Source organism: Oxyura jamaicensis, chromosome 14 (assembly GCF_011077185.1).
Source record: "Oxyura jamaicensis isolate SHBP4307 breed ruddy duck chromosome 14, BPBGC_Ojam_1.0, whole genome shotgun sequence".
Lineage (NCBI taxonomy): Eukaryota > Metazoa > Chordata > Aves > Anseriformes > Anatidae > Oxyura > Oxyura jamaicensis.
In genome coordinates this window covers 16,396,940-16,420,070 of record NC_048906.1, presented here as the reverse complement: position 1 = coordinate 16,420,070, position 23,131 = coordinate 16,396,940, and the positions used below count along the sequence as shown (strand labels likewise).

The following is a 23,131-nucleotide window of genomic DNA, read 5'->3' as shown; positions in this document are numbered from 1 at the left end:
TTTCTTTCTTTCTTTCTTTCTTTCTTTCTTTCTTTCTTTCTTTCTTTTTTTTTTCTCTTCTCTTTTTTCTCATTTTCATATTTTAGCATAAGCCTTCCAAATCTCAGTTATGAGGAAGTGTAGCAGTGTGACTCACACTGGCTGTTAAAACTCTAGAAGGAAATACGTATGTGATTATAAAGACATATTTTCAGTGTGTGCTGCTTAGGCAGAATACACCCACAATCCCAGTGATTTTCTGTTTATATATTTAGTGTCCTCCTTAAGCAGTGGGTGGAACAAATGTGACTGGAGAGTGTATAAGAGGAGGCTGTTTGTGTAGCTGAACAAGAGTGAGAGGAATTGTAATATTGGAAGTCGTGCTTAACGGTTTTGTTAATTCATCTGCAACTAATGGGGGCATGCAGAGCACAATCATTAGCTCACCATAAGGTTTTTGCTGTCAGTCATCTGTGTTCCTCTTACTATTTTTACAAGAGCAGATAATTCAGAAGATTCCCATGGTAAGAGAGATTGTTCTGAGGGTTCCAGGCTGAATTTGAGAGGTCATGGTGCTTTTATATAAGTTCTTATATGTGTGTTGTTATTGTTCATAACTAGGTCAAATTGAAATTGATGAGCTTATTGAACCAAACACACATAAACCCATTTGGCTTCTCACTCCTCTGCTTAGGGTAAAGAGCCCTTTTTTGGGGTCTGCAGTGCTACCTTCCTCCACCAACACTTAGTGGGAGTTATCACGAGAAGTGTGAGTCTGTCCCTACATTTGAAAATTGACCGGATTGCCCAGTACGTATAAGCAGATGATTCTGCTAGTGCATCCGCAGTATTCTGAAAATGATGCCCCACATCTGTCCAATGTGAACACAAATATTTAACCCGTTCATTCAAGATCCACAATTTGTATATTTTGATTTCTTTCTTTCTTTCTTGATTTCAAGAAAGCACTTGCATGCTTTCTTCTCAGGCTGAACCTCATCTTAGCACTTTGTGCAAGAGTCACTATCCATCATACATGCCTTCAATCATAGCCTGTGCCTTTTTGTGCCTTCTGCTGCCACATGTGCTGTGACCTCCTGTTATGGTGGCTCCTCCTGCAACTGTGCCTAGGAGGTGTGCTGAAACCAGGAGTCCACCATAATTCATCAATAAAACAAAGCCAGATTCCACCTTTTTTTGAATATAGAAGGGATATGAAATAGATTTCTTCTCTTTCTGTGTGAGAATAATTAAATAGATTAAAATTAAAGCAAGGACTTGATGAAAAATCCCTCTAGAGTACCCAAGAAAGTGAAGCAGCCTGTGAATCATCATTGATTATCGCCAGCAACCCAGGGAGGATGGATAGGAACCTAGATGGTCAGAGTAGAGCAGAAAAACACCTGACTCCCAAAGAATAAAAATAAGAACTCAGTGATTTACATGGCATATAAGAATATTAAAACACATTATTTAGCATTTTATTTTGATCATTTGGAGTGTAATAAGAGAATCAGAATAAAAACAGGTTTTCCAATTACAAATGTTGTAAAGCCATTGTAAGTTACTTACTTGATAGGATAATTGTTTTTGCAGGGAATATAAAGAAGTGAAACACAACAAAATAGTGAATTTTTCACAAGGATCATTTCTGTTTCCTTTTCCACTTGGTTAGTGCTTTGACTGTGATGACTGTTTGAAAGTAGCTGCTTATTCTTCCCTCCCTCACCTTTCATTTAATGGCTTCTTGACAAGCATTTCTCATGTGTAGAGCTAATTCCAATCTCTGTCAGTTATTTCTTCCATTTCCCTCATCCAAGCTCCTGATGGTGCTCCAAGCTCCCTGCCAGGGGCTGGCTGAATGCAGCACAACTTTTAAAAGTAAATGGTGCCTTGGGTTTCTGTGTGATTTTTTTGGACTGTCATGAGTCTGTGGTTCATCTGGCTGTGCTCCCAAGACATGCTGAAACCCAGTTCAGGTTGACCTACTTTCCAAGAGTGAGTAAATCATAGACTTGCCTTGCTTTTGGGGTAGTTTTCTTCTATGATGTACCTCTCCCCACAGGTGTTCTGGCTGAGATTATGCCCTTTGGTGCTTCTCAGAGTTTTGGGGAGGAGAAGGATAAAAGCCCTATGGCTGTGGACTTGGAAAAGGTAGATGGAGGTGCTACTAGGTGTGCATCACTTCTGGTGCTTGTTACATTTTGACTATTGAAGTACGCTCTTGGTTTTGCCATCAGAAGGATACAGGGTTAGGCATTGCGCTTTCCGTCTCTGACCCTTTTCTCTGCATCTGTATCCTCAGGAAGAAGGGAAGAAGATGCTCAGGCGCCATTCAAGTTTGAGGTCTTGCTTTCTTCCCTGGAATGAAGCAGCAAGTTGATTTTATAATTTGCTTTTTAAATAAGCAGCAAAGAAGGCTTTCATAGTTTGTTTGTTCTCTTTTTGGATGTAATTATAAAACTTTGTCCTTATTTATTTCTGGCAAGTTCTTAACTAGGGAGCTATTCGCATTATGATGATTTTTTTTTCTTTTAACTGAGTATGAGGAACACATCAGACAAATCTTGAAAAGCTGTTGTCTTACCCTAAAACAAACAGATAAAAAGTTTATCTTCAAACTGCTTTTCTTTAAGTGCATGTACTGCATGATAGATTATGGTTTCGGTTGGTTTTTGTTCTTGTTGTTGTGTTTTATTTTTTTATTGTTAGCATGTGCACATCTTCCTGGATGCATGTATAGATGTCAAGGGAAAAAACACTCAGAGAAGAAAATAACATCAGTGAAATGACGCATAAGGCAAACAGCTTTAAGCATGATTGGGCCATCAATGGGGAAGTTGCTGGCTGTTACAGGAAGGTGGCTTAATGAGAAAAGCTGAGAACCAGGAGAGGATGCCAGGCTCTTACAAGAGGCCCAGGAAGCAGAGGGCTCTGGCACCTCCAAAAGGCACCCTGAGAGCTGCCCCATCTGCAGGGAAAGGGCCAGGGGCTGCAGGAGGGGAGCATGTTTTTCGGCTCAGAGGGGACAATGGCAGGGATGGATGACACTTCCCAAAGCTTGCAAAAAAGGCTAAAGGCTATGATGAGGAAAAACGTGTAATTCTACCTATACCTTGTCTGTGTCCAGATAATGACATTTTTATTGTGAAGAAATTGTTCTGAGGATGTGCTGGATAGTTTATCATTCCTTCCCAGAGTGATAAAGTGTCAAATATGCTAGAGGTGCTGCACTAAAATGCAGACTTAAAGGCACTTCTGGGGAAGGCAGAGTCAGAATAGCCAAAGAGCACATTTCTGTGCAAATAGCAGCCAAAGCAGAGCACACTACATACGCAGGAGCAAACCCAAGAGAAAGTCAAAACAATGTTTGTACTGTTTGCCCTGTAACCTAAAAACATTGTAAATAGTCTTGAATTACCACTGAGAGCTAGAATTTTGCAGTTTGCTTGAGAGGAGCATACTGCATTTTAAATGAATAGTGCGGAGCCTCAGCACTGCTGAAATATGGATCTTGATAATAATTGCTTACGCTGAGTCTTCCACTGTAAATGAGGCAGACTTTTTATGACACAGCACTATGTAAATTAAAAAAAAAAAAAATCTTACTGTAATGCTACTATTTTTATTGTTGTTATTTGTTTTGGTTTTTGAGCACATTGCACAGGATTTGAGGCTCGTGGTTACTAATTAGGATTATGCGTGTGCATAATCCTAATCTCCATTATTATGGAGACAACTGAACTCTCCATGCCTAATAATCCACATTTCTGGTCTCTCAAGTGCCAAGGCTACATATGGCTATAGGTGTCATCAACCTACACATTCACCTCACAAGTCAGACCACCCAAGAGGATTTAAAAAAAAAATTCTCAGAAGGGACTTGATACTTTTACATATTTTTTCTAACCGAAAATTTAACTAAAGTTCAATGATGTTTTGAGTTCTAGCTCCAGGCCAAGTTTCTAAGTGGTTGATTTTTTATAAAGAAGACATCCATAGCCCCATAGATACATATACATATATATATATACACACACTGGAAATGAGTGATTTATATATATACGCACCAGAATTACCAGCCTGATCTGTCCATTCCTAGATAATATAATTTCATATATATGACAGTCCAATGATTCAGATCTACAACACTGTGGTACATTATTTTGGCTACTAATTAACAGTCTTTTCTGTCACTGTCACATACAATGAAATGGCTATTACAACAGCATGGTCCACGAGACTCTGGGAGGCTTTGCTCTTCACAGCTTGCCAGGACACTGTCATTTATCTGGACTCAAACAAGCTTGGTTTGTTTCCGCAGTGATGTTTTTGGAAAGGTTAGTGGATTATCAATAGTCACTTTAGATGTACAAGCCAAAGGGAAAGAAATGCATGGAAAACTAATGAAAAAGGGGTTTGTATTCCTTCTGTAAAAGGGCACAGCAGTCAAATCAAATTGATGTTTCACAGTCCTGGGAGATGTGAATTTTCTGGTGGGAATTAATGAGGGCTGATTGTCAGAGCTTCAGCTAATAATGCCCAAACCAGAAATATTGCTCTCTCTTTGGACTGGTCCTTAGCCTCTGAGTTTTATTCATAGACCTTGGGAGGGCTTGGAAAACAGACAAGGGGAACAGTCCATTGAGGTTTAGCATGCTTGCATATATAATAAAAAAAAAAAGAAATCAAAATGTTCCAGCATATAGAAATGCAACAACAAACCCCAAGTACCAATGTAGTGACAGTGTGCAATATCAATACTGTTACAATTAATAATTTATTGTATCTGTATCCTGGATTAGAAGTATTTTAAATATTCATTAGGATAGACTTTTGTCTTTGGGAATGCTCTAAGGTGTTTTGAAGACTGAGCAATGTAACATGGGAGGTTTGCATTTTTCAGATGTAGAGGTCCAATTAATGCTTCAAGCAGAAAACTAAATTTGGAATTAACTAGGAACTGAATAATCAAAATTTGTGAAATGCCTTTGCTAAAGTGCCCCAGTACCTGTCCTTTCTGCTTCAATGTTTCTTCTACGCTCTCTGAGAACTGATTTCTCCATTGCAGTCTTGTTTTCCGCTTCCAACTCACACATGAAAATCGTCAGTGGACTTCAGCTTTCCTGTTGGCCTGGCACTCTGTCCTGTAAAATGCTCTTTCACAGAAGGTCATTGATCTTGTAGTCTGGTTTGAAGGTAGCTGAAATGTCAATATAGCTTCTAGCCATTTTTCCCTGGTCTTTAGTCCTATGGATTACAGTGCTGAAAATGCATTTCCTAATCCCTTGGTTAAGATTATGGATCAGTAGCACAGAAATTGTTCCCCCAGATTGGAGGCATATCCTACATGGTTTTGGTCCTCTGTATTGCCTGCTGTGTTTTCTAGACAGAATGAAGTTTATGCCATTAAAAATAATAATAGAATTAGCTGACTGTATCCCCAAGAGAGTAAAAAGGCATGTATGTATATGCAATGTTACAGTAAGTAGAACAACAATGATGCTTGAAAATGTCATATTGTGCAATATAAAAACAATCTTTGCAGTAACAATTGCAGTTTCTTGCACACATCTGTCCATTTTGGCAGCAGCAACCACTGCTAAATGATAACAACCTTCATCTAAGGCCAAATCTCTTCTATGAGAAACAGATGCTAAGACTAAGAATATGCATCAGAGGGAGAACATTGATCTGCTTCCTTAGCTTTGAGTAAATGAAATGGTTTAATTGCAGTAAGATATTGCATAGCCAGAACTAGAAAGCAGAAATGCTGTTTCAGACGTGATGGTGCTGTTTATTTTCCTGCGGCTGTTCAGGTGGCAGGCAGTAGCAGCAGCAAGAGGCCAAAGGAGGCTGCAGTTAGAAACAGAATGGTCCATGGGATATGGAGGGAGCAGAAGGAGAGGTCCATGGCTGGGCAAGAGAAAAGCTGGAAGTGAGCACTGGAGGTGGGAAGGGTTTGTGTTCACTGCATTGCCCAGGGTGCTGGGGGGAAACAGAAAGTGAAAACAGATGGAAAGCACAAAAAGGACTGTATTTGAGAGAGACTTCTAATCATGATTTAAACATATATAAATAAAGGAAAGAAACTTAAACAGAAAAAGGGGTATATTACAAGTATCCCAGGCATTGCTGTCAGCATGTTGCTTTCTACTAAAAGCAGGCAGCGTATGGAACACAATAGGCTTTCCTTGAGACTATATCCTATGCATCCGTATTTCCTCACTTGCTGTGTGTATAGGATGCTAGCCAAGCTTCATATTTCCTATTGTACATTAGTGTCACCTGCAAACATAACTCTTTGGGTAATTTTGCATCCAGTGTTGGTGACTCTCATACCTTTGCCATAAAAGTATTGGGAGGGGGGCCACAAAGTTTTGATAAATAGCATTGTTGCCTCCTAAAATGCTTGTAGACCAAGTGATTAAACACTAAATCTCTGAATCAGTTTACCTACTACCAAAATGCAGCCAACTATGAGAGGAAATGTAACTGGTAAGCACTGCAGCGATGGCCTGGTGCTGCACCTTTGTTGATTGGATTGTCTGTGTTTTAACATCAAGAGAGAGGAAAACAAGTAATGAAATCCCCAGATACTGAAACTGTAGGGAATAAGAGATATCAGAAATAATAGCAGAGCCCACACCTGTTGGGAGAAGTTCAAACAGAACTTTGTAAGAGAAGGGAACGTAAGGTTATCAGATGTCTGATAGGAAAGAGGAAACCTCTTATGGCATGTTTAAAGGGGTTGTGGGAAAGTGTGAAATATTTTTTTGGGATGTTTAGGGGAAGGGCCAAGTGCAGGGAAAGGAAGGGGTCAAAGCGCTTCAGGAACAAGTGTATGTAAATGGAAGGAGGAGGCATAAAAAGGGCTGCCGGTATGTAACCATGCTGGTCAAGCATTTATCTGACTGAGACCTATGTCTGGTTACTGAAGTCTGTCCTGTCTCTTTACTAAACTCAATTCCTAGCTGGTTTTGGTGTGATGTCACTTTCTGTTTGGTGTGTTCAAGTGTGGGGACAGATGTGGTTTATTAGTGGACTTCTGGAAGGACCAAGCCACTGCCTGGGCAAGGGGCATAGAGGCTGGATATTGGAGAGATTTAGCCCACGCCAGTGTTTGAGGGATCTATAAATATTGGTGAATCACACAAGTGGGAGTGTGTACCTGCTTCACCAGCAAGCTTCAGTCCTCATCAGGTGGACAGGAGGAAGAGGATCAGGCCATTTGTGCTTACACGAGTGCAATTTGTGTTTATGAGGGTGCTTCTGTCTGTGCTGGTCTGTAAGGTTGTCTCCGTGTGTCCATATGTGCATTGGCACCTCTGGAGTACAAACTCAGGCTTTCTACTGGCAGGACCTGTGGGTGGGAGCAGTGATGGCATCTATTGGACCGGAATGGGAAGAGCCTCCTGGGTCTAAGCAGGCACTGACCACAGCTGTGGTGGATGGGGCCCCCAATCGCCTGGGATGGGAGCGCCCTCTGCACCCCCTCTCAGTAACAAGTGGTGCTAGTGTTAGTAGGCAGAAATAAGTTAAAGTATCATAGGTCCTGCTTCCTAGAGCAACCAGCTCTAGGAAATAATTAATGAAATTTGAGGACATCTGTGACAAGGGTGCTGTGACGTGAAATCTGTTATATTTGCAAACACTTAGTAGATAAGTGCTTCACAAATGAGACATTAAAAGGTGTTGTATTTTTAAACTTGCAAAGGCTTTCTAATATTGTGAGCAGTATTTTTTGCATTCTAACTGTTTTGACTCCTTGCTGTCCCTAGGGGAAATGGAAGAGTTAGAAACCCTTTGGCTGACTGGCATTTGCCACAATGAGAAGAATGAAGTCATGAGCAGCCAGCTGGATATTGACAACATGGCAGGAGTGTTTTACATGCTTGCAGCAGCCATGGCACTCAGTTTAATAACCTTTATCTGGGAACACTTGTTTTACTGGAAACTTAGATTCTGCTTCACTGGAATCTGCTCAGATAGACCGGGATTATTATTCTCAATCAGCAGGGTTAGTATTGCTTTCATTTTCCTGCTTTAGGCAATAGGCAGTATAAGCCTGCCTCCCTAAAATGTCACCTTTCTTTTCTATTCCCACTTAGACATTTGAAATACTTGTTTAGAGCATTAACAAAGTGATCAGTGGCCTTAGAATGTAATGGCACTCCATGGGAAGTCTTTTCTCCATTGAATTATTCTAGGGTATGAATGATCATATGTCAGGATAATTGATAATCAGACACTGAAATCTAATATGTTTAGGGGAAATTTTCATGAAAGAAAGGTAGAGATGCCAATGGCAGACATTAGCTCTCAGGTTTTTGTATTTCTTAAACAAGTGGATTTTAAGTGATGAAAGTACTGAACTAATTTTTATATAGGCTTTTCTTCATAGCAAATTCAAATAACCCATATGAGAAAAGGTCAAACACAAGTGTTACTGTATTTGGTTAGATAGCAAGACAGTTTTTAGTGATAATATTACCAAATCCAAAGTGGATTTACATATCCAAGTAACTTACATGAATAGTAAGATAAAGGAAGTAGGTGCTTTCTGTAATATTTTTTGACAAATGAGTATTTCTTGTCTATTTTTTTTAATGTGGCACTTTCATTAGCTAATGGACTTTGCAAGATTTTTCTATATCGCTGAGGATAATTGAAAATGGTACAAAATTGTCTAATTGGTTAAAAATATACTGAAATTGCCCTTTTGAATAAATTGGACTTTATTGGAACTGCATTAAAATACTCTGCCATAGCAATCTCTGTTGGAGGTTGCCTAGTAAGGCATATATACTTTTTCCTCCACATTTTGTATATGAACTTTATCCTTTTGGCCTTTTACATGTGAAATTCTTTTAACCTCTTTGGTAAAAAAAATACTTATTTCAAGTAAGAGTTACAGGATGGACTTCAGCAGTTTTGCTCAAAATGAACTCAATTTCAGGCCTAGAAAGAATCAGGATTTTTTCATATGTGCTAAGATAGGAAACAGGAAAGCAAAAATGCCATGACTGGAAGCTTTTTCATTTCAGTCAAAGTGAAGAATACCATAATATCTAAGAAAATAGCCTGAGTGCAGGCTTCTTTTAGAGTGGTAATTTAATCACTGGTTTAGAATAACAGCGTTTCCATTACTGAAGGTTAGTAACATTTTGTGATGAGATTAGGGAACCTTTTGAGGTCAATTCTAATCTTTTTTTTTTTTTTTTCTTTTTTTTTTTTTCTTTTTTTTTTTTTTCTTTTTCTTTTCTGGAATAAGCATGGGAGACCAACATAGACCATTAGACCACTAGTTTGTAAAATAATGGCATTCCTTCTCCTTTACATTGCCAACAGATATGGCAGAAATTATCCTTCCAAATAGATGAAAAGAAATGCTAAAGGGGTAGATACCTACTTTTAATATTTCTATTAATTAGATAAGCAATGTTTATTTTTTCTTTAATGCCAATAAAAATAGAATTAAAGTATTTTAAATTTACATCTAGTGACTTAATTTTTTTTATGTTACTCATATTACAGGGTATTTACAGCTGCATTCATGGAGTACATATTGAAGAAAAAAAGAAGTCACCTGACTTTACTTTGACCAATTCCCAATCCAACATGTTAAAACTACTACGAACAGCAAAAAATATGACCAATATAAATCCTTCAAGAATTAACTCCCCCAAAAGAACAGCTGATTTTATTCAGAGGGGTTCCTTGATTATGGACATGGTCATGGATAAGGGAAACTTGGTATTTTCTGATAACAGATCCTTTCAGACAAAGGACAACTTTTTTGGTGAAAATGTGAGTGAACTGCAGACACTTCCAGGCAATCGGCACAAGGACAATCTTAACAACTATGTTTTCCAAGGTCAGCATCCTCTCACATTGAATGAGTCCAATCCAAATACAGTAGAGGTTGCAGTAACAGCAGAAGCAAAAGGGAACTCCAGACCCAGGCAGCTTTGGAGGAAATCTGTTGAATCTTTACGTCAAGAATCTGTACGTCAGAGCCAAGGCTCCCAGAGGGAAAATGGGTCAGATGAAAACAGGCAACTTTCAGTGAAAAGCCAAAGATATCTTCCTGAAGAGATTGTCCATTCAGATGTATCTGAGACATCAAGCCGAGCTACTTGCCATATGGAACCAGAAAATAACAACAAGCAACACAAAACCAAGGACAATTTTAAAAAAAGAACAGTAGCATCAAAATACCCAAAAGACTGTAGTGAAGTGGAACTAACATATCTGAAAACCAAGCAGAGCTCTCCACGGGATAAAATCTACACAATTGATGCTGACAATGAGCCAGGATTCCGCTTGGACACACCTCAGTACATCGAAAACATTGTCCTTCCAGAAACTATAGAGCTTCCTGATGTTTATCAAGATCACAATGACAACTACAGGAAAGCAGAACATGCTAACAGGACTCCCCTACAAAATGAAGACAGTCTTCCAAATAATGATCAGTATAAACTTTATGCAAAGCACTACAGTTTAAAAGATAAAAATGCTTCCTTAGTTGACATGAATGATAGATACAGACAGAATTCCACCCACTGTAGGAGCTGTCTTTCTAATTTGCCCACTTATACGGGACATTATTCAGGCAGATCTCCCTATAAATGTGATGCATGCTTGCGGATGGGGAACCTCTATGATATTGAGGAAGATCAGATGCTGCAGGATACAACGAACTTATCACTTCCTGAAGAAATATATGAACATAGTTGGTCACATAATAATGCTCTGCAATATCATAAAAAAAACAAGTTGAGGATTAGCAGGCAACATTCTTTTGATAATATTGCTGATAAGTCCAGGGAAATTGATATTGGAAGACCTGCTCGTAGTATAAGCTTGAAAGAAAAAGAGAAGTTTCTACAAAGTAGTCCATATGCAAGCATGTTTAGTGTTCCCTCAAGCAAACTGTTGAGCAACAAAGCCTCACTTTTAACTCATGCTCTAGAGGACAGTAAGAGAAGCAAGTCCCTGTATCCTGTTCACTCAGAAGATAATCCCTTTCTGCACTCGTATCGTGATGACCAGCACTTATCTCTTAGGCGAAATCCACCTGATCTTTATAAATATTCATTACCATCCAAAGGAAGAAATGATAATTATTTAAGGTCATCCATAAAGTCTACAGCATCATACTGTTCGAGGGATGGTCGGATCCATAATGACATGTACATTTCAGAGCATGTTTTGCCTTATGTTGCAAATAGGAATAGTGTGTACTCAAATCCAAGGGTTTTGAATTCCTGTAGCAATAGACGTGTGTATAAGAAAATGCCTAGCATTGAATCAGATGTTTAAATTTCCCATGAATGCTTTATCTATAGGGAAAAATAGTTGCCACCATCTTATAGGGAGAATATTTCCTTTAACAGTATCCTGCTATAGTAAATGATATGTAAACCTCTCTCTTTCTCAGTGTACTTTTGTACATGAATAGGTAAACTAGTATGCTCTCAACCATCCTTTTAAAATATGTGCTGCTGAAAAGGAGAAAAAAATAGCCATTTATGTATACTTTATATAAATGGCAAGCTGTACTGGAATAGCCCCAATATATGTTGGCAACTATGCTGTTTTGTATCTAATTATTTTACTATTTCGGTTATTCTAATTTCTGTTGCTAAGTATCATTCAATGTACTTTTGTCCTTAGAAATGTTTAATGATTTTTTAGTACTGAATAAGCAATATGGTATGCATGTACTATGACACAGACAAAAAGAATTAGGAATGCATTTGCACAGTTAAAGAAAAAAAAAAAAAAGACTGACAGAGAACAGACAGCTAGGCTTTCAAAAATATATTTGAGCTTCATGATCATTTTCAAAGCAAAAAAAATCAGAAAAAAAAAAAAAACACAAAACCTCCAAGCCCCAGAACCTTAATCAATAAAACACAAAATTAGCACAAAATTAATATGTTCATTCTAAAGTGATAGAAAATAAATGGGAAGACCATAGACCCAAACATGTGAACTGCTGTGTACCAAAAGGAAGCCCTGTAGATTTTGGCTAATGTTAATGTACAAATGCTTTTCTTATATTTCACATGCACCTGCCATTACAAGCTAGGTTCATCAAAAAGTCTGCAGTCATCTTGTCAAAAAATTCACAGCTGCCTAATCTAGAGTATATATTTTTAGCAATCACTATATGTCACTTATTGTGGAGCTGTGGACATCATTAGTAACCTTGAGGCCTAATATGTATGTTAGTTTGCATTTGCCCCTTACTGGTGATTACTCAGGGCTGTATAGTATTTCTTTTATTTCTTCACTTCCCAAACCAAATCCCAACCCACAATAGTTTTTTGTTCTTAGCGTGTTAGTGATATCTAATTTTTATTGTATGTTAATATTACTAAAGCTGTTAATACAGTATCAAACACCAACAGCCATATGTTCAGTGTTATCAGCAAGGAACGCAATAATGTTTATTTGCATACACCATGAAGGATTAACACCTTATAAGGGACTTGTTCCTTCTGGAATAGCATATATATTTGTTGAACATCAGACCAGTTTCTTAACCTCTCTAATCAAATCTGTCATATAAATTGAATATGTGCACACAGCTAAGGTATCACTCACCGGTATGCAAAGATATTCACATAACAAGGATGACTTTTATTTTTAGTAAAGGTTAATCAGGATGTTTTAGAAACAAAATGTGTTCTACACACCCCTCCCCACGCCATATAACCATAAGGGAATGTGGAAGGGATGAGAGGAAGTCTTTCATGAGTAGAGTGTATAGTTGTAAATTTTATTTAAACTGAAGAAGTAAATTGCTAATATATTTAAATACTGAAAGCATCAACAGGTGGTGCTCTGCCATTCTCCTGCTATTCTAAGAATTGCTCTATTTTTTTGGGGTGTAGAGGAAGTTTAGATTATTCAAGTGTTATTCCTTGCATTTCACTGAAGATCAGTGAACAGGGAAACCATTACCACTGTGAATTGGAAAATGTAAATATTACCCTAACTTTTCTCTAAACTAATTTTTTTCTCAATAGAATCATACTTACATCAGCTGTAATTGTATATCTGCATGCCAGAGGTACAGTATGCAAGTTGGTTAGCGTGGAGTAGCGTACTTCAGAGGAGATTTGCAAATGGGAAGTAATATAGATGATACATACGGATAGAAAAATATGACTTGTTTAATTTTTGTTTACAATTCTTTAATTAAACAGATATGAGCTGACTTTAGCTACCAAACAGTCCACAATGAGTTCTTGGTATTTAAAAATGTATTTGTACATTCACCATAAAGGTGAAGGATGATATTTTTGAAGGAATGAGATGCACTGGGATTTAGGCTTTCCAAATCCCTTCACAGCTTCCAAAAATCTTAGTATACCTTATTACATCTATGCTCAGAAAGCATATCTATGGCCATTTTCACTCTGTCCAGAATAAATATCTTCTGAGTATTCCTTGTTCAACATTTGGTCATAACTATTGGACATTATTTCACGATATGCTTTCTGGTGCCTCACTGGCTCCAGTTCTTATAAACAGAAGACCCTTGACTGCCCTTACAGAGATTCCCATCTCATAGGAATAGTTGTATGAGCTAAGCAGGGCTAGGATGTTTATGGGTGGGATGAACACTACTTTTCATAAACAAAAACCCTCTCCCATGTGTATAAAATATTTGTCTTTCGTCTACAGGAAGACAAATGCACTAAAGGTATAAGTATTGTCGTAACAATTCATTAAAATATTTTAGGAAAATTTTCATTTTCCATCTAAATCATAGTAGATTAAGTAAAATCTTAAGTATTTTGAACCACCTGGTATGTTTCAGCAGACAGGCTATTTGTTGGTGTCATACCAAAAAACTAGCTTGTAAGTCGCTGAGAAGTTTACCAAGCGACTTGTGAAGCTTAGTGGTGGCTTATGTCTTTCATATCATCTTAAAGCACTCAAAATATTGACTCCATGTTCTTTGTAACATCATCTCTATCTGCAGCTAGACACCCATATTTCAATATCTAGACAAAGTATATAAAGTTCTGGGAAAGAAAAATTCCCAGTTACAACATTTTCTAAATAAACTGTTGAAATCCAAATGTAAACATCCTAAACCCAGGTTGATTTATCCTTCTGTGAAATGTACAAGCAAATTAACTAAAAAGAAATACACTGCAGTGTTTGCTGTTTCTGATTTGAGCAGATTTCTGGTGACAGTAGAGATTTGTTATTAGCTACAAATGTGTAAACAATCCCACACCAAACCAAATTAAAGAGACAGACGGAAGACCTGATAATGATGCACAGCAATTGCTACAGGGAAATAAAAAATGCTGCCTTATAAGAAAAAAAAAAAAAAAAAAAAAAAAAAAAAGAAAAAAAAGCAGATACTGAAAGTAGGGGATAAGAATCTGCATGCATTTGTGGTTTTGATCTTGGCATATATATTATGACTGAATCCAAGGGGAAGAAAAGGCTAAAATATAGGGTTTTAGATGAGTAGATGGTGAGGCTGTAGATATATACATATAAAGAAGATGAAGCTGAGAAGTTGAAGGAAAAACTCTTAAGAGTAGAGCCACAAGCCACAGCTTGTGAGGCTCAGCTGTAGGACGTGTGGAATTCTGAATATTGCCTGAGCTTTGTTGATATATTTGCGCTGCCTTTCAATTAAACTGAGATCAAGACTGTCTGTATTTCCCTCTCTCTCACTCTAGCTGCTGCTATTCTTGAAGAGGAGAAACGAATCTTCCTGCATAAGTGGCCATCCTTTCTGTACCTTTCTGGATGGTGCTGGTGACTTGTTACATTTTCCTGATTACAGCTCTAGCAGATTGTTGGTCATTCCTATCACCAAGATTTCCCGTGACTCCAGCTGGAACTGAATCAGGCTGTAAATGATATGGGCCATTCTTGGTAGCATGTCCCGTAGCGTTACACTGCTCCTGGACGACAACTTTTATGGAGGCAGGATATTGAATTGCTGAGGAATGGAGTAGGTACATGGAGGTAAAAACAGCTACATAGACATGCCTGCCTCTTGCTTTTTTCCTCTTTTAAAGACATTGTAGAATTTCTTCATGTTTTTGTCTTTCCCTTTTCACCACAGTAAAATTTCCTTTTTCTTTCAAATGGATTTTGTGTTCTGCTTGTGTTTCATAGAGCAGTGTAGCCACCCACTAACTTAAAAGCATGGAAATAAGATACGTTAATATATAAGATAAAATTAATGAAAATTAAGAGTTCTTTGTATTTCTGGATATTTTCATTTAATGTTTTGGCTGCTTTTGCTCAGAATTCATTATTCTGCCATTTAAGAAGCTTGGTTAGGAAAAAGAGTGCTGTGGACAAACTGAAACCAAATCACCACCAGCTCACCATGTTTTGGCAGCATCTCATTAACATGTCTCTCTTTCTGTGATCTTTCAGGAACACTTATGAGGTAAATTAAGGCTTACAATAAAGCTCTGGGAAATCAGTGTGGTTTTTTGTTGTTGTTGTTTTGTTTTTGTTTTATTCTTTCTTTTTTTTTTTATTTTTTTCCTGGTGAAAACAAATCTTTTATAGAGTTCCAAAGGTAGCAAAAACTAGAGCTGTGTAGTCATGAGTTTCTGTGCTGGAAAGCTAAGCTCCTTCTGTCACCAGCTGGGGGAGAGAAGTAGAGAGAGAAAGCCCCCTTCTGATGGCAGTTCAGAGCACCAAAGGCTTGGAAGCAGTATGCTGGTGATGTGTCTTGAAAGTATTACTCTCTCTCTTTCTGTTGACTTTTTAGAAGCTACAGGCTTCTAACTTAGCCATTTCAGATAGGTGTGCTTAGTAAAGTAGTGGTCTATTTATACCCAGCCTTGAAATCTGCTAAATTTAATCTGCAAGGAAGTACAGTTTAAAGCTTGCAGATCATATGGATTCCTGTGCCTATAGTTACTAAGGTTGCACCTGTCTGTTGTGGATTCTTTGGTACTTCTAACCTAGCCAGTATCATTGTTTTCTTTATACCATGTGACTGTCCAGCATGAAATAACAGTGTAAGCATCTATTCCTTGTAGAATAACTTGCTATTTTTATATTTCTGCAGTGTAGCATATGCATCTTAGGGTACACTGTTGGTGAAGACTTTGGTACTATTCCTTCCCTGGGTTCACCAATGTAGAACAGGAATTGTGATACAAATCTAAGGGTCTTAGATTCAGTCTGGATTTAGGAAGAATTCAAGAGGTGAATCTTTTTGTTGTTTTACATTGCATTTAGCATATGTTATATATGAAATCTAGTGAAAACAAATCTTTTATGATAAAGTAATCTCTTAGTTAATATAGAACAGCAACCATGGTGTGGCTTGGGTAGTTTGTGTTAAGTGTTGATCATCACATCATGTGCTTCTTTCAAGACGAAGTGTATTTATGTCATGTATCCCCTTGCTAAACTTTACCTTTCCCAGCTCTAGGTCTATTTTAGCTCAAAAGACCCTTTGAAATAGGCATATTTCCTATATAGGGTAATCTGGTTTGCAACATAAAAAGTTTTCTGCTAATACACCTAATTTGCTTGTTTTGCTGATGTTATTTTTTTAATCTAAACTTCCTTCCCATTGAGAGCAGAGCCTTCAAAGTATAACAGTGCTGAAGGAACATCTGAAAGAGCACAAAGGCCTTTCTAAGTATGACTTCTATGGTACAAGTAATTTCCCTTATCCGTATAGCCTGTACTATCTTATCTAAATGTATTAGCAAAATGTTAGTAATTGCTACTAGTAGGAGGGAATCACAATTTAATCACAGCTATGTTTTTATCCGTGGCCTTGTATGCAAGTACAGGAAGCTATAAGATATGATACAGAAAAGGCTCAATCTGTTCTGGCTGAAGTCACCTACAAAGCTGTGGTTGAATTACACAAGAGTAGCCTCAAGACCATCACATCTCTTCCATCATTCAGATCATGCAGACTTCTCTGTCTGATGTGCACATATTGTACATAGTGTAAAATTCTTGGTGTTTAGCTCTCATTGTGAACTTAATCCCATGTTCACCTTTTCACCTTCATTGCAGTGTAGCACCAATGTTTGTGGAATGGAGAGGTGGTTGTTCATGTTCACTAGTGTCTGCTCCTCAGTTAAATGGGAGCAGAAATGCTGCCTTGCTTCTCTCTGCTCTGCAGGAGGAGAGTTACTGCACTGTTTGTAAATAAGCTCTTCACTCAAATCAAGCTTTCAAATAACTTTTTTTTACCCTGCTTCTCTGGACCTGCGTACAGAGTATGCTCTCTAAGAATATGTGCTCTTCCAATGTCCTGTGATTTTGGAAGTCAGGATTACAAGTGTGCATCACCCTGCAGGGCAGTGAAAATGCACTATGTTGTTCTTGCAGGTTCAGGAGCGTTTTGGTTACATCCTGCAGGATGTATTTGCCATGGTTTAAATTATTATTATTATTATTATTATTTTAAATGATTACAAGTCTAAACAGCTGTAAGAATCCACTGCTGATTATGTGATGATCTTGTCATACCTATAATTTAAGAACCAGAAATAAGTAAAATTAAGTTACCTCGCTATTTACAAGGCTTTTGTTGTTTTGCATTTAAGTGACACTTTTTTACTACTTTTACTCAATTCTTTACCTATATTAAATTAGTAGAGTGTATAACCATGCTCTAATGTTGTCATGCAATACCTTTATTAGTAGATGACCACATTAACTATAGTATTACATATTTAAAAGAGAGATGGTTTTGACTCTCCAGCTCTTCAAAAGTAGAAGTAATAAGTGGTTATACTCCTGGATGGTTTGTCCTTTCCCTTTTGTATTAGTATTTGTTTTCACTGATCTATTTCAAAAATTATATTTCTATGTGCACATTCTAAAACTGTGAAAATAAATACCAATAAATATTACGATACTTATCCAGTGCACTGTAAAGTTCTGAATGAGGTGAGACTGGGAATTGATGAAGGTTTTCTCACTTCTCATCAATGGTACAAAGCTTTACTGTGGGCAAATGGTAAAATTGACAGCAACATGAAATTTTAATAGAGAATGTCTTGTTTTGCACTTCTAGTACTATTAAAAGAAATGGTATGTTTTTCTCAGCAACAAGATTATGATCATATAGTTTTTTATTTGAGTATTTTACATTGCAGTACATAAGAATAGCCTTTTTGAAGAGATTTATGTTACATCATCACTACAGGATTCTTTAGTCTGATTATATTTTATTGAGCCCATTTAATAGCAAAAAACTGTTTGGAAATATATTTTAAGTTCTATTTCACATTGCCAAACTGTATCTGGACTTGTAGTTATGCAATTGAAGGCCCTCACAAGGTTCCCGTGCCCTCCTCTGCAGGGAATGAGGCTTTTCTTGTTCACTGCTGGGACAAGATTAAGAGAGTTGGAAAAAAATAAAATAAAATTGGAGGACATGTTGTGCAATATTTGAAGTATAAATGATCTTGAAAAGTGAAAAAAGAAATGAAAGTGGAGGTTCACAGTTATTCACATTAGCAAATGTTCCGTGATGGACATCTTCTAGAGGAGATGGTAATTATTAACAAAGGTGATTTGAATTCTGTTTGAGTTTATAAGTCACTGAGAAAAACGGGATTTTTTTTTTTTTTCCAAGCGAAAGTCTTTATGTTGTCATATGAAGTTTCACAGGAAAATGGGCCAAAGAATACAATTAAATATGCAAAAGGTTAATCCTATGGAAAAGAATATCCTGTCATCCTGATATGCACAAGCATATTAATGGTAATAGGAGCAATGTGTGTAATTTTCCTGTATATTACTATGTAGGTTGCACTATTTTGAATGATACAAACCTGATATTTTAATTACCAAATACCATAAGAAGCTGTTTATTAATTGTTTAAACTTGTTAACCTAAATATATATACAGTATACACGTGTGCGTGCTTACCCTTCCCCACCTAGCCATGTGTGAGTAATCTCCCCAAGCCGTAGAACACATTTCAGCAGTGCTTTATTTTAAGTGATTCTCTCCTCTCCTTTCCAAACCTCCTAACTCCAAACTCCCTAGAAGCATTTACTGAAGAGGCTAAAGGACTTTCTGGGGATCAGGAGTGCCAGGACATGGTAGAGTTCCTGTCTGAAAGAGCTGGAAATGATGCTCGCTATCATTTCCGTCTAACTAGGCGTGGGAAAAGGATGTCTTCTCATGCTGTTTTGAAGATTTGTGACCAGAGAGGGTATTTTGGCCCAATGGCTCTGACTTTAAAAGTTTGTGTCAGTTTATGAGACCAACACCTGGCCATTAACCACATTGCTTAAAGCAGCCAAGGAAGTATACTTAAAACTCAAAACTTACCAGGGAAGATCAGTTGGTCTGTGTACCAGCAGCAGCCCTTGTGTTTGTCCATGCAGACCGCGCAGTTTTCAAAATGGATGTGGCACACAGAGGCAGTATTTGGCAGTCGTGTTAGACAATTTTTTTTTTTTTTTTTTTTTTTTTTTTTTTTTTTTTTCCAAAGGGAGAGTTGGATAGTTATTCCTTTTTCCTGTTTCAACAGATAACTCTGTAGGGTCAACTTTTGTCTACAGTTCATTGCAACTGTGTCTGAAATAAGAAAAATTTTGGTTACCTTGTCTTTACGTGGCCTGGATTCCAAACTTAGGCAAAACACCTTTTGACTTAAACAGGGATGTGTGAGTGAGTGATGGCACAGCTGATCCTTAGTGCAATTCCATGCTTAGAATTAAAATACCAAAACCAAATCTCATGTTGCAAAAGTATGGCAGTTGCATCATATAAAATTGTGTGCAGCTAGAAACGAAACTTGTACAATTCTTAATAACTGTTTACGGTTTATACTTTACATCAGCCATACTATTTTGGAATAGTCATATTCATTTCAGAACATCCATTCTGCACTGATGAAGAACAGCTTGATCTCTCTGTCTTCACACCTCACACCCACATGCACAGTGTATCTTGTGTCTTCCCTGTGCAAGCCAGAAGGTACAAACAGAATTCATTAATGTGTTAGGCAGACTCCTACCTGATTTTTAACTAAGTATGCTATTTTAATGCCAAATTGTATACATACATATATATATATAAGCTATATATAAGCTTTTATATATGTATAAAGGTGGGGTTTTCTTTGGAGAAATGAATGCAAGAGAAAAATGAAGGCAAGAGAAAAATGCAGCATTGTGACAAAGATTTATTAAAAGTTTCAAGTAACGCATTGATATTTTGAGTTTGATAGAAGCTATTTGCAGTTGTTCTCTTAAAAAAAAAGAAAAAAGAGAGAGAGAAATTAGTATTGGATCTTTGGTCATCATGCTAAAGCTTCAGGTTAGTTTTCTGTGTATCTTGAGAAGAATTCACAATACTAGATTTAGATTTTGCTCACAAAGAAAGTTAATTATTAGTACACTTGGAAAAGTATTTGCATTCCAAGTATTTGTATTCAATAGTCCAAGTGTGCCAATTTGTACTGGTTACACAGAGCACTAATCTACATTGTGGTTGAAGAGATTTGCATTCCATGAATAACATCGTACCAGAAATCTTGGAACCACTTGATTCCATACACAGTAAATTAAAAAGCCTATCACTTCTTTTATTTACTAGTACAATTTACTGTAACATTCTCAAGAGTGTAATATTTCAAAACAAAGGGTAAGTCAAAAAATTCCAATTGCTAGCAAAGAATAGTTGAGGTCTGAAGACCTCTTTTCACCTTGGGAAATAAATCAAGATGTTACAGTAGAAATAAAAGTGTATTGGTTATGGAATAAAGCATAAAATAATTCATTTTTAAGTGATTCCAGAATTTTATAATAAAATTCATAGTTTAATGGATTCTTCAAAAGAAAAGGTTTGGGGAAAAAGAGAATAATTAAAAACTAGTTTTGATATTCCAATTACTGCCTGTTTTATTAGATAGGTTTAGGAAAATGAAATTATTTTTAACATGCAAGTGACTGCACAGACAATTTAAACTGCCATGCATACACCTGGCTACCCCTGCATCCATACATCCATGCCTTTAAAACCCTGGGGGCAGTAGGACTTCCCCAACAGGACACATTGCAACTTGGAGGAGCTGGGAGTCATACACTTCTCTCCTGCATTATGAATACCGTCTCACAGCAGTTCACCCCAACCATTTTTTAAACCTGTGCATGACTGAGTGCTAATACTGTATAAATATTTTGAAACATATCTAAAACAAATGTTTGCTTCAAACCTTTTATGATAGAAGAATATATAATATTATGGTTGTCTTACAAATTGTATTGTGTTCTTCATTTTTGTTAAATATGTAGAAAAACATTGAGGGAATGGGGGACTTGAATGTCTGTGTGTATTGAAATGTATATAACTATTTGGAGAAAACACATGTGCCAAGTATAACAAGATGTAAAAAATGTAAATATATGAAAAATTCATTTTTCTAATAAAGGTAATTTCTGCCAATTGATATGAAAATGAACAATGGAATCATTCTTGTCTGTGTTCCTTGTTAAATGGTACAAGATGATCTATGCATAAGGCTTATCTTTTATTTTTTCATATTTGATTTGAAAGGTGTTAACAACCACATGTTTTGAGTCATCATTTGCTGTCAGAAATTATCTAAAGGTGACGATGCCTGAAGCTAAACCTGATAGCATATACTTGATGCTCCCAGTTTAATTTAATTCATGAAAAGGTCAGAGGCAATTAACTTAGGAAAAACTCATTCAGTGTGAGAAGTCTAGCTTGAATGATGCTCCTCGACAGAGGGAGCACAGGAGCTAAGCTAAGGATGGTCCATTACGGCTAAGGATGGTCCATTATGGTGTGGCACCATTTTCATGTATTCTGAACTACAGCAGCCATACAAAATACAACGGGCCTGTAGGAAGAGATGTTCTTGGCTGCAGAAATATAAAAGATCTTTGGGGCGAGTGTGGATGCAGTATCCAGTCCGAGGAGAAAATGGTGTCAGGAAGGCTTCTGTTCGTAAAAGGTGCAGGTGTGAAGTGCTCCTGCCATGGCAGTGCTCTCACAGGTGGATCAGGTGAGGATGGGGGAGAGCAAACCAAGGGGTAGAATACGGCAGATGTGTTTGATTCCTTTGATATCAGCAAACTTGTTTAATGTTCTATTTAAGACATCAGTTAAAAAACGGGATTTAATGAAGCAATAGAAATACTTTTAAAGAGTTGGCCTTTTGCCTGGCCAGTGGACCTGAAGGAGCAAGATTCACAAGGAGTCCTAGATAGTTTTGTATGACCACATTTCCAGAATTTCAAATCATCTAATGAAAGTCTTCCTTTATTCACTAACATGGGCATTAACAATCACTCGGCAGTTAGAATAATGTCCTTTGATGCAGTGGGATGAAAGATATATAAATTCAAGGCATAATTTTGATAAGTGTGCTATGCAATGGTTAGTCTTGATGATTGTGGAGGTCTTTTCTACCCTAAATAATTCCATGATTCTATGAGCGGAATATAAAAGTAATGGACAGGAGGTGAAAAGTTGCTCACAGATTTCTGAGCAGAACAGTCCTGTTCATTTGTTCCCATGATAAACATGACTGCACAGATAATATGAGAGATATAAAACTGAAATTCTGTTCTTAATGAAGTTTTTAATGAGTAAAGACTGCTGGCCTTATGCTTAACTGCCAGAAGGCAGTTTTAAAGGGGCTTCTCTCTATTTTTGTCTACAATTCCCATTTCATGAAGTTAAATAACATTCAGCGATCTGAATGTCTTTGTTCACCTGCAGTGTTGTCTCCCAGAGGCCCAGTTCAAGTCCTCCAGTTATCTGAAAGAAGCAGAGGCCTATAAAAGAAACAGATGATGCAGGAAGCAGTTGGTGACTCTAACCTGGAAACAGTTTTCTGGCTGAAGAGCTGGGCTAGTTTTTGCATCCAGACTGCTCCTGCCATCTCTACCTGACACCATAGTTCATTTCCATCGGTGCTTGTATAAGTCATGTCAGCTTCAGGTTTGGTTCCCTTTGGATTTGTTTCTAAGATAGTCATGTTCTCCCAGATCCCTTTTGAATCTTTGCTGATGTGCCTATGGCAACTGCCAGTACTCCACAACTTTGGTCATTTAAAATAAAATTAAGTGGTGACTGGAAAACAAGCATTTTAAGTCTGACATATTCTGCATGGTA

At 37.3% G+C, this 23,131-nt stretch overlaps 1 protein-coding gene across 3 annotated transcripts in view; it reads left to right on the top strand.

Moving 5' to 3' along the window:
- The window catches only part of GRIN2A (glutamate ionotropic receptor NMDA type subunit 2A), a 187,525-nt gene extending 168,935 nt beyond the window's left edge, over nt 1-18,590 (top strand). The window contains exons 12-14 of one of the 3 annotated variants that reach the window (XM_035339397.1): nt 7,761-7,999; nt 9,517-11,117; nt 14,703-18,590. In XM_035339397.1, the coding sequence (XP_035195288.1) occupies nt 7,761-7,999; nt 9,517-11,117; nt 14,703-14,718 (1,856 nt within the window). In that variant the 3' untranslated portion in view covers nt 14,719-18,590. Of the gene's footprint in view, nt 1-7,760; nt 8,000-9,516 lie in introns of all 3 variants that reach the window. The other 2 variants (XM_035339396.1, XM_035339395.1) reach the window with 2 other exon arrangements.
- The last annotated feature ends 4,541 nt before the right edge of the window (nt 18,591-23,131 follow it).